The sequence below is a fragment of the Protobothrops mucrosquamatus genome, unplaced genomic scaffold (assembly GCF_001527695.2).
Source record: "Protobothrops mucrosquamatus isolate PMUCROS unplaced genomic scaffold, P.Mucros_1.0 scaffold149, whole genome shotgun sequence".
NCBI lineage: Eukaryota > Metazoa > Chordata > Lepidosauria > Squamata > Viperidae > Protobothrops > Protobothrops mucrosquamatus.
The window spans coordinates 259800-277722 of NW_015386514.1; the positions used below are offsets into that span (position 1 = coordinate 259800).

Here is a 17923-nt window from a genome sequence, read left to right on the forward strand (position 1 = left end):
CTGAAGCAGTAGGCGTGAACTTAAATGAACTCCAGAAGATGGTAGAGGACAGGAAGTCCATGGGGTCACGATGGGTCGGACACGACTTCGCAATTAACATACATACATACATACATACATACATACACACACACACACACACACACACACACGCTTCTTCATTCTTAAAAAACTATTTTTGTTCTGCACATTGGCAAGTATAGGATAGAATATTACCCCCAAACAAAGTTTGTATGGCAGAATTTAAAATTTCAGAGTAACATGCAGTTTCTGCACAAACCTGTTTTAAATAAATCATTTGTTTTTCAACAATATTTTCATTTAGGGATCAGACAATGTTTATAATTTGAATTTATTTTTATTTGTTTATACTTTGAAAAATAAACTTATAATAAGGACGTCATGGCTGTTTTCTTGCTATAGTTAAAATCCACGTATGGAGTAGACAATAAAATAATTTAAATAGTATATTTCATTCTAACCTGCTCACAAAGTGTGAAGACATGATTATCATAGTAGATCCCCCCTCCTCCAAATTCAGTCATCTGAATATTGCAAACAGATTTCCAGTTTTAGATATAAAAATCAAAATTTGATAATGTGTACAATACATATAATCTTGGTTTTGTGGAATACTTTATTTTAAACAAAAGATTGTAAAGACTGCCTACTGACCATACTATCAAGACAAGAAAGGCACTAAGAACAGACAGATCTTTCTCCCAAAAAGCATTTTTTAAAGTTTAACTCTTTTCTCTATCATGTAAAAACCTTTTTTAGAATTCATTTGAATGCGTTATCTTTTGAAAAATAAAGTTAGTAAATACTTAGAAAATCACTTTACAACAGAATATTTTTTTTGCACCGTTTGACACTGTCACTGCAGATTTACAAAATCAATTACCAAACCTTTCTGTGTCTATCATTTGTAGCTTCAGTGAAACAGATAAAAAGATTCCTGTATATTTATCCCAGTCAGGTATTTAGAAACCTTCATATAGATATTTGCTAGAAAATGGCTTACAGCCCAATCTTTGGGGCAAGAGATATGAAAATTATGTTTTCCCAAGAAAATAATATGCTTCATTCCCAGACTTGACTGGAAAGACCAGAACTTATGATATAAAAGCATTTTTTGTTATGTTGCTGCATCATATACAAAGAAACATGGTGATGAGCAATGCAAATCCATAATCTATTAACAAGAAATGTATACAGTGCATGATAAGTTACCGTATCTTTATTGTTGTCCATCGCAAATCCTTTGGAGGAAAAAAAAGTTATCACAGTGCTTACCAGGTAAGAGATTTAAGTCAAGGTAATGGTTAAAAGGTAGAATTAAGGGACCAGTTCAATTGCTATGGCGTCACATCTTGGGGAGTTCTGAGCACTTTTGGACAGTTCTCTTGCCATCTCCTTTTTGTTATCCGTTATGTATCATTCACCAGTTTGCTGTATTTTGTTGAACGACCCAGATGCAAAGCCTGCCAGGAAAAAGGCCAATGATAGGAACGTGGTACAATGCCTTGGACATTCTTTTCAAAGTACTGGAAAGGTCTGTACCACCACACCCGTGCAAGAAGGTTAGTCTGCGAAGCTTCTTTTAGCACCTGAAAAAAAAAGGATAAATAAACTATTTGAAAAGAAAAGAAAAACAGCACTTAGAATAATGCATTTATTCTTCAGGAAACCCACGAACTTTTCCAGTGCAATTCACACTGTTGTTAGGTAAAGATCTCCTCATCTGACCCTTTCAATACAGACCTACTGTAGTGCTTTTTTAAAAATAGGATTATTAGAGGAAGTGAAAAGAGATTGTGGCTGGGAGCTCCCTCCTTAAACAGTGGTGTTTCTTACTTTTGTTTATTACTTCTAAACAACCCCCTCAAAAAACAAACAATTTATACAAGGCACAAGAGGAAGCAGGTTACAGAAGGATTTTAGTGCTAATATTCTAACAACTCTATTGTAAAAATAGAATAAAATGGAATACAGTAAAATTCATGAAGGAAAGAAGGAACGGTTGTACAACTTTGGCAGTCTTATAAATTTTGCTAATAAATAAAAAAAAATGTACAGGTATCTAAACATCTGAAGTTTTCAATGGAGAAATGAACAAATGGAAAGCAAGTAACTTTGGTTTCAAACTAGCCTACAAAATGAGTAAACAGCGCAGCAGAGCTGCACAGTAAACTGTGATCTACTAATTCGATTGCAGAATCAGAAGAGATGCTGAAACATCTCTGCAAGGGGATTTTTTTATATATTCTAAGATTTGTAGTTCAGACTGATTTGGAGCAGGGCATGTGATCAGAGATTGTGAGAGTTACTTAAGATATGAGTAACTCCAGATCTTAAACAACTGTCACTGCACTTTTACATACTGCCAAAACCATATGGTTCAGCCTAGCTTTCAATAGATGACTATTCTGCAAAATGGAAAATGCCATTCTTGGACTCTTTTTTATGCCTATCTTACACATTTACTCTCCAAAAAGAAGTCCTTGTTCTTCTTATAGATAACATATCAGAAGCCCTGAAAGATGATCTTCAACTGTCTTATTCACCTTTGCCTCCTAGTTTTTCTATTACAGAGAAAGAGGGTCTACATAAACTTGAGGAAGTTCTATTACCTTCAAAGTTACACTGAAGTACACAACTTCACAAGTAACAGGGACCAAATCAATATTCATCAAGTAAGCATAATTTTCAGAACATATTTTACCATCTGCATTGTGTTATCATGGGATTTACTCTTATGACTAAATTCAAGATGATGATGCTGGCATCAAAAGTAAACTTGTCAAATTATCTGTTGCTTCAAACAGATACTATTACCAAGGAAATAATAATGGACTTAGTCTTATGAGACATATAACACTTACTTAAGATTTTTTTTCCTATGAACAAAACCGAGTCTAATTATAAAACTCAAAGTTATGAAATAGACAAGTTCACTATATGTGTTGTATATTTAACAGGATAACACTTTTCTGCCTTAGGAACAATTTTTCCTCTTTCTTCCACAATCCTTGCAGAAATACGCTCTTGGGTGACTCATGTGTCACCTTCAGTTATCCGCTGAGTGATGGGTTAAAACGTGTGGCTTCCCAACTTGCTGAAATGGCCCTTTAAACTTATTCTTCCTCCCAGCTATCTTAGAATAACTGAGGCATCAGAAAAGAGGGTTGCCCAATATCCAGCGGAGCAATCCCCAATTAATTTGGGAAGAGAGAATGGCCAGAAGAGCTCCAGTTTCTGCAAAAGAGGTTTGTGCACAGTCAAATATCATGGCCTTATCCACTGCTCCAATTCTTGTCCTGTCTTTTACAGATAATCCTCAACTTACAACCACAATTGAGCCCAAAATTTCCTTTGCTAAGCGAGACAGTTGTTAAGTGAATTTTGTCCCATTTTACGACCTTTCTTGCCACAGCCGTTAAGTGAATCAGTGCAAGTGTTAATTTAGTAACCTGATTATTAAGTGAATCTGGCTTCTCCATTTGATTTTGGTTGTCAGAAGATTGCAAAACGCGATCACATGACTGCAGGAGTCAATTGCCAAGCATCTGAATTTTGATCACATGACCACAAGGATGCTGCAATGATCATAAGTGTGAAAAACAGTCATAAATCACTCTTTTCAGTGTCATCATAACTTTGAATTGTCATTAAATGAACTGTTGTAAGTCGAGGACTACCTGTATTTTAAACTTCACCTAAAAAACTAATCCTTCAAGTAAGAGATTAAACTATGCATGGGATACTGTAGGAAGGAGGGATGTAGCCAGAAAATAAGCTTGTGCTGAAATGATCGTTATACTGGACTGGACTTGGGCAAGCCAGACCCACATAATACATTTTACAGGGGAAAGAAAAGAAACTCACTTGTTGATTGGCCATGGTATGATACCACCAGAAAAGTCTTGTAGTGATGTAGTAAGCCACCACCACATCCACAGTGTAGTGATCATGAGCTAAGAGAATACAGAACATCCCAACTATGCTGAGAGCCCAGCAAATCCAATGATACCACCAGAATCGCCGAGGTGAATCTGAAAATAAAGAAAAACACTTAATTCATTAATTCTTTAAACACAAAATATCTTCATACTGAAAAATTAAAGTGTTTGTTTTTCCGAAAACAAGATCATTCCCAAGTAGAACAGTTTGAGCTGTGGTGTCGCAGTGGTTAGAATGTAGTATTGCAGACTAATGCTGCATTCCACTGTCAAAAGTTCAATCCTGACCAGCTCAAGGTTGACTCAGCCTTCCAGATTGTTGGGGGCAATAGGCTGACTCTGTAAACTGCTTAGAGAGGGCTATAAAGCACAATAAAGCAGTATATAAGTCTAAGTGCTATTGCTAATACTATGCAGAAAAGCAAATCTTCATAATAGCAGTCTTCATATACTTGAGGGGCTATCATAAAGAAGATGGTCCGGACTAATTCTCTGTAGCTCCAATGTGTAGAAGCTTTGCAGAGGGAGATTCAAAATCAAATGAAGGAAGAATTTGCTGACTGTGAGAGCTATTAAGCCATGCTGGCTCAGGAATTTTGGGAATTGAAGTCCACAAGTCTTAAAGAGGCCATGGTTCTCCACCTCTGTATTAAGCAGTGAAATATTTGTCATCTGACGCTATAAGTACTCCATCATGGGAGATATTTTAAGCAAAGACTGGAGAGCCATTAGTTAGGGCTAGTATGAGATTCCTGCCATATGCATAGGATTGGACTAATAGGTCCAGTGCAAGACATCTTCCAATCCTCTGATTCTATGATTTCCAGAACCTGAAATGATCCTAAATCTACTTTGATAAGCGTGGAGTGTTTTGGAGAAAACTGTCACCATTCAAATGAGATCTCAACTGAAGATATGTATTTTTATGTCATTACACTCTTAGTTTGTTTTTTCATGATCTGACTGGTGCCCTATGTGTTGAATTACAAATTCTGCATTTTCAAACCTATATACTTCTCCAATCAAGTTGAGAGGGCTGGTGTATGATTAACTTTAGCATACAAATAACTTGTAGATAACCACATATTTTTGGAGAGAAAAGAATAACTAAGATGTTTGGACTACCTTCTATTCTCTGACAATTTATGGTCTCGTATCAAGGACTATAGCTTCTAAGGCGCTGTCATGCTACATTACTGACAAAGGTCAAAAAGAATGGAGTATATAAAAAACTTTTCCAAGAGTTGAATCTCCATAACATTTCAAATTGAAGTTTGTAAATTTTGGAACAGTATCAGCATCAAAGCAAGTGGATGAGATAGACTTTCTAAGGATAAAAGAAAGGATTAATCTCTCGTTCCTATTACCCCTTGAGAAATATTAAAATTCCCTCTTATTGCAATGTGATTACCAATTGATGTAATTTTTGATGTAAAAAAATGTTGATGAAATTAATGTTTTCAGTATTAATGGTTCATTTATTATCAATAATATTTTATTTCACTTAATAATAGATATTTAACATAAGCATTCCAGTTTAAGTGCAAGCATGGTATACACTGTAGAGTACTATCATGACTGACATTTTAACAAGTCAGCTAGAAACAGCAATAATTGGATTGCTAATTTATGTAATTTAAATATAAATGTGCAATCTAGAGCACAACTTGATTTTTGTGGTTAAATTAATCTCATTTCTGCATGTTCTGCTACAGAATTAATTTCTCTGTGCATATTCTGAAAAATGATCGGATGGAATCTGATACATGTCTTTCTGTCAACAGAATGTTTTGATCAGCAAAACAGGAATGGTTGATTTCTCCTGATCTTGAAATTCTTCAGAATATACTCCACAGAGCCAATTGGGAAGGTCATAAATGGAAATCACATATGAATAGCACTTAGACTTACATACGGCACTCTCTAAGCAGTTTACAAATGTCAACATATTGCCTCCAACAATCTGGGTCCTCATTTTACCACCCTCGGAAGAATGAAAGGCTGAGTCAACCTTATGCCTGTCAGGATCGAACTGCTAGCAGTTGGCAGTGTTAGCCTCCAATGCTACATTCTAACCACTGCGCCACCACATAACTGGGATGTTGTGATGTCATAATTGTGCACTAGTTGACAAGCCCCGAAATCATGATCATGTGACCTTGGGAACCTTACGATGGCTGCCACTACAAGGAACAGTTGTTAAGTCCCCCTTGCTCAGCATTGTTGCAACTTCGAATGGTTCCTGAACAAGTGGTTGTTCAATGAGGATTACTTGCATAACAATAAGAACTAAAATGTTGTTGTGTTACTCTAGTTCAGACATGTCAAACACAAGGCCTGGGGGCCAAATGCGGCCTGCAAAGTGGTTTCATGTGGCCTGCAAAGCCATCCTGGAAACAGTGAGGGAACGGCCCCCGCTGCCTTGGCCCTGGCCCAGGCCGGCTGGGGAGCCAATGTACAATTTTGTGGTGGCCGTCTATGCTGAAACGCATTCAGTCTTAGCTCCACAAGGCTGTCTGGAAACAGCGAGGAACCAGCCCCTGCTGTGTCGGCCCCGCCCCCTGGGTGGATGCTGGGGAGGTATCACCCTTTGTGAAGAATGAAGAAATGGACCATGCCTTGGCGCTTGCCCCGGTCCCACCTCCTTCTGCCAGAGACCCTCAGATCTGTCCCACTCCTGCCCAGGCCCTCACAGACACCCTTGACGCGAACGATGTAGAGCTGGCCATGCCCACCCAGTAGGCCACACCCATTCCATCCACATCCACCCAGTAGGCCACACCCACTCTGGCCACACTCACCCAGCTATTGCAAAATTTAATAAATACTGATAGAATAGGTATAGTGTACCAAATATAACATATAGCAATTACAAACATTGTTGCATCAATCTATATTGTATATTTTTAGATCATTGAAAAATCAATATCCTTAACAAATCTTCTCTTCTTTTGGGGAAAGTTATAGGCTAAAATAGGGGTCCCCAACCTGTGGGCTCTGGCCCACTAGTGGGCTGTGAGGGGTTTGCAACTGGCCCATAGAAACAGCTGGTGAGCACGTGTGCACATATCCTCACTTGTTCAAGTAGCGGATGAGTGCATGTGGGCATGCTCCATTTGCAGTGAGCAGCAGGCGCATGTGCATGCCGCTCACGCAAATGGAGCCACACATGTGCACTTGCTGGCTGCTTGCACGAACCATTCCCTTCCCCCCCCCCCACCGCCAGTCTGCAAAACCAGAAATGTTGGGGAACCCTACCCTAAAAGATACTTCTTAAAAAACATATAATAAAAGTATAAAGCTCTGATGAAGGGCAGCAACTCTGCAGGGTGATCTCAATTAATCAAATAACATACATTGTTCTATCGAATAATGGAGATACTTACACTCTTTGATAAATAAGTATGTCAGAGTTAACATCACCGTATGGCCGCTGTATAGGTAGTCACCACACATGTCATGTGCTCCTGTGATTGAGAGACCACCCCCAGCAAGCAGCTTCATGATCCTCCTCATGTGTGACTCCCAGTCGCCAAAAAGCTTCAGAAAGGAGGAAGGGATAAATCAACATGTTAGTTCAAATGTGTCTAACTGGAAAACATTACACTGCAAGTAATTAGATTTCCAGGCCACTGAATGACTCAAAACAGCAGAGGGAATAAATAGCAATAAATAATTTTGTTCCATCACAAAGGCTAAGCTTGAGGGAGGTACATTCATTATACAAAAGCTTTTACAAGATTGTGCTCGCTGATCTTTTCCAGAATCACAAATTTCTTCACTAGTTAAAAAATTATAATACAGATACCCTTATGAAAATTGCACAGAAAACTTTTCTTTACATAAACATAGACTTTCCGGGGGGGGGGGGGGGGCGGCGGTTTAGTTGTGATTGTTTCATCAAAACAGAAAGTAGTAACCTAAAATCACTTTCATTGTTCAACATAAATAGGCTAAAACATCAGAAAAATAACTTATTCAGCACAATAATTTTTTTTTCTTTCAGTACTGTAATCAGTCAAATTACAATAAGAAATCTGAATCATTGTTTAGGTGGGGTGAACTGACCTATCTTCTTTGCAGAAGGATGTTGATTAACAAGAAATGGTTGAAATGAATACAGGTAGTCCTCAACTTATGACCAAAATTGGGCCCAACATTTCTGTTGCTTAAGTGAAACATTTGTTCAGAGAATTTTGCTCCATTTTACAACATCTCTTGCCACAGCTGTTAAGTGAATCACTGCCGTGATTAAGTTAATTACATGGTTGTTAAGTGAATCTGGCATCCCCATTGACTTAGCTTGTAAGAAGGTTGCAAAAGGTGATCACATGACCCCGGGACACTGCAACTGTCATAAATGTGAGTCAGTTGTCAAGCATCTAAATGGAAATCATGTGACTGTGGGGATGCTGCAATGGATGTAAGTGTGAAGAACAGTCATAAGTCACTTTTTTAGTGCCGTTGTAACTTTGAATGGTCACTAAATGAACTGTTGTAAATCAAGGACTACCTATATTATTCTTTTTTTGATAGACAGAAACAAACATATTGTCGAGTACGGTGAATTCAAACTCACAAAGTTAGGGCCAAGTTTAATAAGTTCATTCCTCACTGTATGTTGCATTTTTTCTATATATTGGCATTGTATGATATCAGGAAAAATAGAGGCTACAGTGATCCTGCAGGAAAACACTGGTTTAAACCCAAGCAAATCCTACATAGGTATCTAAATTTTCAATGTCACTAACTCATTTATCCCATGTCTTTGATAATTTTAAATAATGGCATTTAGCTGGCATCTCAATGAGAAATGTGAATGAAGTCGCTCACATGTGTTTACAACAGCCATAAAACTACGGAGTTCCTAATATATTGCAGTATTTTCTGGGAAGTTGGCAAGAAAAGTGTAATGCATTGTAAGAACCCAATTATCATGTTTTTAAGAGATCTGACAAGAATATAAACTTTAATTCTCCAAACTCATAAATAACAACTTAAACCTGCTAGTTATAAATATGTATTAAGGATAAGGAGAAACAGAATGCACTTGGCATCCATTTGGTTTATAATACTGTAACATTACTGTTATCTAATTAATAATAAAAAATCTTAACCACAAAGTTAGATAATTAACAGGAGTTCATACTAGATAATTAACAGTAGCTCACTTCTATTTTATGGCCATGTCTGAAAATATTTCATGGCAGTTACAAAGTTAGCAAATAAAATTAAAACAAATAAGTGCCCATTAATAAGTTATATTCTTTAAAATTTATTTTTCCATGAAAATGGTGGCTTTCAGAATTCAACTATGTTCATTGTTGTGGAGAAATCAGTCCTTATGTACATTGTGCAACTCAAGAAATAGTCACAGTTCTTTTAGGGATTATATGAGAATAACTAAGATCAAGAATAGGAATGAACACTGTGGCAATGTCAGACCTTATGCAGGCATGGCTTGATTTGAGTTCCTGCACTGAATTTTCAAGAATCAACCATGGTATCCTTCTGGACTGGCTCTCGACTGGTTAGGAGTATGGATACTGTTTTGCATTGGTTTTCCTCCTTGCTCCATGACTAGTTCCAATTGGTGCTGGTACGGGGAAAGAGATCCACTCCTTGGCCTCCCCTATATGGGATGATTTAGAGGTCTGGTCTCTCCTCTTTTCTATTTAACACTGACATCCCACAGAATGGGATATGGTATCATCAGTATATAGATTATCATCAGTTAATGGATTCAGTTATCCATCTGCACCTCATGCTGAGCAGGAGATGCCATTCAAGTACTTACCCAGAACTTAGAGACTATGAAAGACTCAATTGGGAGGGTACCAGTTTAGACTGAACCCTGGCAAGACGAACCAACTTTGAGCCTCTGAATTCCTATGAGTTGTCATCACCCTTGCCTTTTGAAGGGGTAGCATTCCCAAGGACAAGAGTTGTGTACAATTTGGTGATCGGGGATCCTTGGTGCTAGCACTGATGTTACCTAATTTGGGTAATGAAATGTCTGCAAGAAAACAACCAAGCTCAGAGAGCACCAAGGACCCCTCATTTTAACAATGAATTAACAATATTCTCCTTTATTGGTAATCTGGTGATCCTCCTGAGCTCTTGCTCAAATCTAGCGATGACTATGGCCGCCATTGCATAGCTTTGGATTGTCACCAAGTGTGCCCCTTCCTGGACTGGGAGGCCTTGCTCATCTTTATTCAAAATTTTAATAATCTTAGTTACTGTAATGTACTTTGCACGGAGCTGCTGTTGAAGACCACTCAGAAGTTGGAATTGATCCAGCATGCAGTAGCACTTCAGTTCACAAGGTTTCATCTTTTGCTTATGTGGCACTGCTGGTATGACAACTGCACTATCAGGTTAGATAGAACGGGCACATTCTAGGCCTTAAATGTCACCAAATAATATGAAATGTCTAAGAAGCATCTTTTCCATGGTTGCTATTGGAACAGTTTCTCCTGTGAGATTCAGAGGGCCTCATCCAATTAACCTTCTGGAAGGCTGTGAAAACCTCTTCTATTTTGTCCAATTAAAATTTTGGTCTAGACAGAAAAACACAATTATTAAATAGCCCTGTCTATCTCTGCATCTATGTATCCAAAGGAGGTGTCTACCTGTGTTGTGCTTCTCCTAATTGTCAAGCAATTTTCTGGATGATAAATTGTGGAACAATATTAAGGATGTTACCCTAAATCGATTACAGTTATTTCTATCAGACTATGTTCAAATATGGCAACTGGAGAGTTTATAAATGCCTTCAAAAGTCACATGCCATACGGCTCTGCCTTCCTAAGGAATGAGATCAATTTTGACAGTCTTTCTTGCCTTTGAGGCTGGATGAGACCTTGGTCTATTTCAATGCGATAACCAAATTGATTGATTTTGAACTAAAAGCCATGAAGTGATAGAAATATTGAACTAAATCCTGACAGAACCTGTTCGTCTGGTTAAGCAACAGAAAGTTGAGCAATAAGCAATACTGACCATCTGTGGAAAAAAAAAATCAATCAATTTCCCTTAGTGAGAAATTCATTAGTCACTCTGAGCCAGCTCTTCCAGAATGTCTAAGAAGATGAAAAAAAAGTGATGTTAAATAATGATAGCAAAACAAAAAAGATTACCTTTGGAGAACAGTTGAAATGCATGCCAGGTACTGGGAGTGTCGTTACATACATTGTAATACACCGGTATAAGTACAATGTGCCAACTATACAAAGAAATCTTCTGCCAATAATAGACCTGAAGAAAGAAAAGGTAGAGAGAATTGTGTATCTCTATTTGAAGTGCTTCAGAATACTGTAAAAAGAGTGTTTTCTATGCATTCCATGAGACACTACTCCAGTGGTGGCGAACCTATGGCACTTCTCTGTGGGCACACATGCCGTTGCCCCAGCCTTGCTTCCCCCCTATGACCCCCCTCACCAGCAGCCCTCCTGGAGAAGAGTTGCCCCCGAGCGTGGCCCACATGGAGCAGTGCAGCCAAGGACATGGCAGCCAGGCAGCGTAGACAAGACTCTGCCCTCACACCCCATCGCGCGCAGTTGATGCTGTGGGGCACGGGCAAAGGGCTTGGTTGCTATGCCGCAGCTGGTCGATCTGCGGCGGGCCCTGAAGACGGTGAATGGCCCTGTGGGCAGGCAGGGTGGGGCGGAGTAGAGGGTGGGGTGGGGGCGGGGCCAGTTTTTGAGCACTCGGACTCTAAAAGTTTCGCCATCACTGCACTACTCCATTTAGGCCAAAAACTACTAAAAACAAATCAAATGAAATATTCCCACTTCATAGAATTAGAATAGATCCAAGAAGACTGTAATGTTAGTAGCAATTCAGGGGAAAGGATAGAAGATTCTTCAAACTGTTTTTACGTTAAATCTGGTTCTTAGCTTTCTTTTCTACCTAGCCAAAAACTATTGTCAGTTTCCCCAAAAGCTGCAAATTACTGAACGCAGTGTGAACTGTAATCTGGAATAATACGGTGTAGAGAGGCTTCATGGTTAAGAGGCTGTATACATATTCACAGTGTCCTCCAACCAAATAAATGTATTTATCCCCCATTCATGGGTTTTTAAATTTTTATGGGCTTTTAAGTTCACTATGCAGATTTCCTCATTTTTTCCATACAAGTTAATGGTAATGCATTTACATTTAGAATAGAAGGAGTCTGAAAAACACAAGTTACATTAAGAAAAAAAATATTTTTCTTCCTAACCATTAACTTAGTTATTCTACCTTTAGTCCCCATTTAGAGACCTTTTGCCATTTTTTTAATGGACATCAAAAATAGTTTGCGTAAAACTAAATATGTTCACGCTCAAACACTCTACTGCTTTTACCAATAGGTAATACTTAGTTCTAAAACCTCTTTTTAGGTCCTCTGAACTACTTAAATGTTCAGGCAGAAGATATTTCCTCAGATTCTTCCATTTTATCACACTTCAGGTGAGCTATTTTGAGTTTTTATTAACAGCCTTGGAAGACAACATTCCAGTTTAAGAGAACAACAAGCCCAAGTAGATAGCTAGCTGATCTTAGATGCTCTAAAGCAGCCTAATTAGGCTTAAAGCATGCCTAGAACTTGGGTGGTGACCACCCAAAAATAGCAGGGCAGAAAGTTAAACTCGAAAGTTTAAAAAAAAACCTAAGAAGGAAACAACTAGAAACCACTTTCATATTGTTACCAAAAAATAAAAATGGGGAGAGTTGAACTCAACTCAGAGAGACTTTATTTTTATTGCTGATTGCAAAATGTTATCAATCAGATATAGTTTCCAGATTTAGCATACTTATGGCACAGTCATTGAAATCAATGGGATTTCAATTAATGTCTATATAGTATGACAACATAAAAAACAGCCAATTGAATGTAGTCATATATATTCATATTCACACATGTATAAAATAAATATCAAGTATAAATAATGTCAAGCTGAACAGATTGTGAAGATTTACTTCGGGAAAGCTTTTTAGATGCTTTCCACTGAAAACCCAAGTATATAATTCACCACTAATGCTATTTTACAATTTTTTTGTGTAAGACTCTAAAGAGCTTGGCTCTAATATGTAGGGAAGCTGTTATCCAATCCTCCATTTAGTGTACAAAACTACTAATACAATTTTCTTGGATCCAGACCATTATATGAAATATTAATGGACGCTCTCCCTTAAAACATTGCCATATTTCAAAAGCAAGCACTCCAAAATGTTTTTCAAGTTGGAGATTGCATAACAAATATTTGGCTTCACAGATCGCATTATAAAACTTTTATTATACAACATTATGCCAGAGTGAAGGGAGTAATCCAATGTTGTTCTCAATCATTTTGTCAAAATTTCACTTTTAGAATGAGAAATATTTTTCAGCATAAAGTGAACCTAAGGAAACTAAAATTAATGGGATTAACAACTTTATGTTGCTTTCAATCATTCTTCTTAATTTTGGGCCTTTGAAATCTTCATCCTAGATCTTTGAAATCGTCAACACTGATTCCTATTTAGGAGTGAAACCCCAAATTTCAACATACTTGTTTTAGATGCTAAATACAACACAAGAAGATTATAAACTTTTCATCTGGATATAAGCCAGTTTTCAGAACTATTTTACCTAACTTTTTAACTGATGTAAAATCACCTGCTCTATTCAATCAGGGCATATTAATCATATACATGAAATCTGCCAAATATATTTATCATAATTGTCCTGAGAAAGCTTTCAACAAGGATGTAATATTATGGAGGCTGGATAATCTGTACTTTGCTTCTTTGAAAGGCCTATGAGGATGAGATCAAGAAATATTCTTGTATAATGATAATCTTCCCTCCCCTCTATTTTATATATCCTGCCCCCAACCTGCATCCCAGAAATGCCATACTACAAAATTTCCCCAAATCTCCTGAATTGCAGGGGGTATACAATGCTTCTCTGGACAACACATTTTGCCTTACAAGAGAATCTAATAGAATCTCCATTTTATTTTCTTCTTCACACAACTGAAGGCATCAGTGATGCCCTTCCTCTCTCATCTTAAGGAGTCCAAGATTTGTAGAAATTACTTGCTAAATCTAACTTTCCCTAAACTGAGAATTGCATCCTTTAAAGCTGGATTCAGCATTCTTCCATCTGTATAATAAAATGGTAAAGTAAATAGCAAACTTTGCTATTTTACTAGTAATAGCAAAATCCCAGTAGCTGAATGTATCTGCCCATATGGTGATGAGGAAGTTGAAACAATCTCACAAGTAATTATGCTGCCAATTTTACAGGGATATTAGGCATATCTATATTTTGCCCCCAACAGATAAATTCCCAGGGAATCCAGATGAATTTTACAAGAACCTTCTCCTTTAGGATCTAAAACTACTCATTACGTGTGCAATAGCTAAATTTTGGGTTGCCACAATGAAAGTAAGACAAAACTGATTAAAGACATAATCGCCTTAGTTTTAAATCATTACTTTCCATTTGATATATCTTAACCAATAAACTGTTAGGAGATATAGAGTTTTTATTTTATACCTATTAATGCTTTCTATTTATTGATTCAAAATTGGGAAAGGAGTCCAGCAAGGCTGTATACTGTCGCCCTGCCTATTTCACTTATATGCAGAGCACATCATGAGAAAGGCAGGGCTAGATTAATCAAAAGTTAGAATTAAGATTGCCGGGAGAAATATCAATAACCTAAGATATGCAGATGATACCACTCTAATGGCAGAAAATAAAGAGGAACTAAAGAGGCTCTTGATGCGGGTGAAGAAGGAGAGTACAAAAGTTGGCTTGAAACTCAACATTAAGAAAAGCAAGATCATGGCATTCGGCCCTCTCAATTCCTGGCAAATAGATGGGGAAGAAATGGAGGTAATAACAGATTTTGTCTTCCTGGGCTCCAAGATCACCACAGATGGGGACTGCAGCCAAGAAATTAAAAGACGCTTGCTCCTGGGGAGGAAAGCTATGGCAAATCTAGACAACATAGTAAAAAGCAGAGACATCACCCTGCCAACAAAAGTACGTAAATCAAGGCCATGGTTTTCCCAGTTGCAATGTATGGCTGTGAAAGTTGGACCATAAGAAAGGCTAGTGCCAAAGAATTGAGGCCTTTGAACTATGGTGCTGGAGAAGACTCCTGCAAGTCCCCTGGACTGCAAGGCGATCAAACCGGTCAGTCCTAGAGAAGATCAACCCTGACTGCTCTTTAGAAGGCCAGATCCTGGAGTTGAAACTCAAGTACTTTGGCCACCCTAATGAGAAGGACTCACTGGAGAAGAGCCTAATGCTGGGAAAGATTGAATAGAGAATGAGGTGGCTGGATGGAGTCACTGAAACAGTAGGCATCAGCTTAAATGGACTCCAGAAGATGGTAGAGGACAGGAAGGCCTGGAGGAACGTTGCCCATGGGGTCACGATGGGTCGGACACAACTTCGCAACTAACAACAACAATTTATATTACCTAGATAACATATTAACATAGTAATAGTGAATGTTATAATATGTGATTTATTTTACTACTTATTAGTGTGGCATTGCACCTATATATTTGCTTCACTCTGTTTTTGTTCTTTTAAATTTTGCTGATTTATTGATCAAATAAATATTATTGCACAGTTTACACTGTACTGTGTAAATCAGAGGTCCCCAACGTTTTGGGCACCAGACCGGTTCCGTGGAGAGAGGTTTTTCTGCAGACTGGAGGGGGCATGGTTTTGTGTGCTGCCTGCATCACACGGATGGGGCATTGCTTGTTTGTGCGGACCGGTTGCTGGCATGCTGCGGACCGGGACCAGTCCACGGACTGGGGGTTGGGGACCCCTGGCGTAAATAATTATTCCACAGAATATTTTATTTATATTGCTCTAATTTTTACTCACGTCCCTTCATGTACAGTATACTTTTATGACCTACATTTACCGTTAAATAGAGAACTTAAAATAGAAAAAAATCACAATTTAAAGCAAGCATCTATAACAATAAAACCAGGAGCAACCACCATCTGTCTACTTACTTGTATTTTAAAAGCAGCCACTGAACTAACCAAAGTCCCACAAGGATCAAACCATTAATTTCACAGATAGAAAAGGCCCATTGAACCCGGTTAAAGTAATCAAAGAAAGCATCCGGCAGGGGGGGCTCCTCCTCTTTCGGAGGCACTCGTTCGTGGACAAGTGAGATTGTCACCGTGGTCAGGAAGAAACAGCAGAGCGCATAAAGGAAAGCCAGAAGTGTCTTCTCCAACTCCGAAGGATACTGAGAACGTTCCAGGTCTGGCATGGGGATTTTTATCATTTCTTTCCTGTAGCCATTCGGTACCCCATTTGGTTTGGGGATTTTGCTGAAGCCATTTTCGCTGGTCGGGGCTCCTGTGCTGATGCTTAGGTGGCCGTTGGCGTGCCCATTTTTGTGTGCCTCAATGTGGTGTTCTATTTTCAAAGTCTCTATCATGTCTAAGAGCTGCTGTCCACTGTCAGAGGTCACTCGCGACAAAGGGGGTTTCTCAAAATCAGCCTTGGTTAGGTTGATCAAATCATGCCCAGATAAATGCTTCAGTGGTTCACAGTATTCGGGCACCGCATTCTCCAACAACCAATCTGCCACTTCCTTGCGTGACCAGAGCTCAACTTCTTTCATTTCTTCGGAGTGCTTGCATGCAGTCTTCTAACTTACTTTAAGGAGGACAATTGTCACTGTCACTATTTCTGCAGAAGAGAAAATCCCTCTTTGGTTTGTTCATCCTGCTTAAGCCACAGCAGAAACCAGTTCTGCAGACTGATGCAAAACAGCCTCAAATCGCTTGACAATATGGTATCTTTCTTCTGCATCTGCAGTTGCCTTTTTCCTGATAATTTAGGGAATGAAGAAAAAGATTAGGAGATAAATTACTTTCTACTCAAACTTCCTCTACTTAGACAATTTGTACTGGAATTTAACCAACTGCATTTTGCTTCTCTCCTTTTTTTTTAATGCTCAATGGCTTGATTCCAAGCCATCTGAATCAAAGCTAGTTCATACTGTTTTACTACCTGATTTGATGGACAAGATAATACCCTCATTTTAATCTTATGTGATAAAGCAATCAGATTTTATTTTTATCCTGACGATCCTTTATTGCACCTAAACTGGTGGATGAGATAGCACAGGGCAAACAAAGCCTCACCATTACTTATACCCTGATCTGCTTAAAGTCTTTCTCTGGAAGAACTATTTCCCTGTTATGTCACTTAATTACAGTCTGTCCAAGGGGTACCTCGACTTACAACCGTTCATATAGTCACCATACAAAGTTACAATGGCACTGCAAAAAGTGATTTACAATTGACCCTTGTATGTATGACCATTGCACCATCCCCACGGTCACGTGATCAACATTTGAGTGTTTGGCAACTGGCATATGTTTATTATGGTTGCAGCATCCCAGGGTCACATGATCATCATTTGTCACCTTTCCAGCTGGTTTATGACTGTCAAAGTTAGTAGAAGCCAGATTCAGTTAATGAACATGTGAGTCACTTAAATGACTTGATACAGTGATTCACTTAACAACCGTGGCAAAAAGAACACAAAATCAGGTGCAAGTCATGTAACAACCACCTTGCTTAGCAACTGAAATTCTGTGCAATTGTGGTTGTAAGTTGAGGACTATTTATACAAGACAGACAGCAGTGCACGAACTTATGAGGAGGACAAGGGCGATTGGAGTAAGGTGGCTCAGCAGAAATACCCAGAAATGCCCTGTGTCCTTTAATGACTCTCTCTCTCTCTCTCTCTCTCCCTCTCTCCCTCTCCCTCTCCCTCTCTCTCTTCCTCCCTCCCTTTTGAGATTCAGTTCTCAACTCCTAAAGCAAATATAGATGGTTATTTCCTAAAAATTATTCTAACACTATACAGCACAATGTGTAGCACAGAACTCACACACATATATAAAGAATATAAATCTGTAAAATTTATAAT

At 38.4% G+C, this 17923-nt stretch overlaps 1 protein-coding gene across 1 annotated transcript; it reads right to left on the reverse strand.

The window, feature by feature from the left end:
• Positions 1-370: 370 nt before the first annotated feature.
• SGMS1 (sphingomyelin synthase 1) lies at positions 371-16806 on the reverse strand. Its single transcript, XM_015813260.1, has 5 exons — positions 15981-16806; positions 11105-11222; positions 7349-7502; positions 3889-4055; positions 371-1610 (listed from the first exon to the last, which is right to left on the reverse strand). Exons 1-5 carry the CDS (start codon positions 16601-16603, stop codon positions 1431-1433), a joined length of 1242 nt encoding a protein of 413 aa, XP_015668746.1. The 5' UTR covers positions 16604-16806; the 3' UTR covers positions 371-1430.
• Positions 16807-17923: the final 1117 nt, after the last annotated feature.

Bases quoted from the DNA above. Each gene is read 5' to 3' on its own strand.
- SGMS1 (XM_015813260.1), bottom strand. From the start codon at position 16,603: ATGAAAGAAGTTGAGCTCTGGTCACGCAAGGAAGTGGCAGATTGGTTG. The intron at 11,223-15,980 runs GTAAGTAGACAG...TTCTTTCTTCAG, and splicing joins TGGCTGCTTTTAAAATACAA to GTCTATTATTGGCAGAAGAT. The intron at 7,503-11,104 runs GTAATCTTTTTT...TCCTTTCTGAAG, and splicing joins ATTTCAACTGTTCTCCAAAG to CTTTTTGGCGACTGGGAGTC.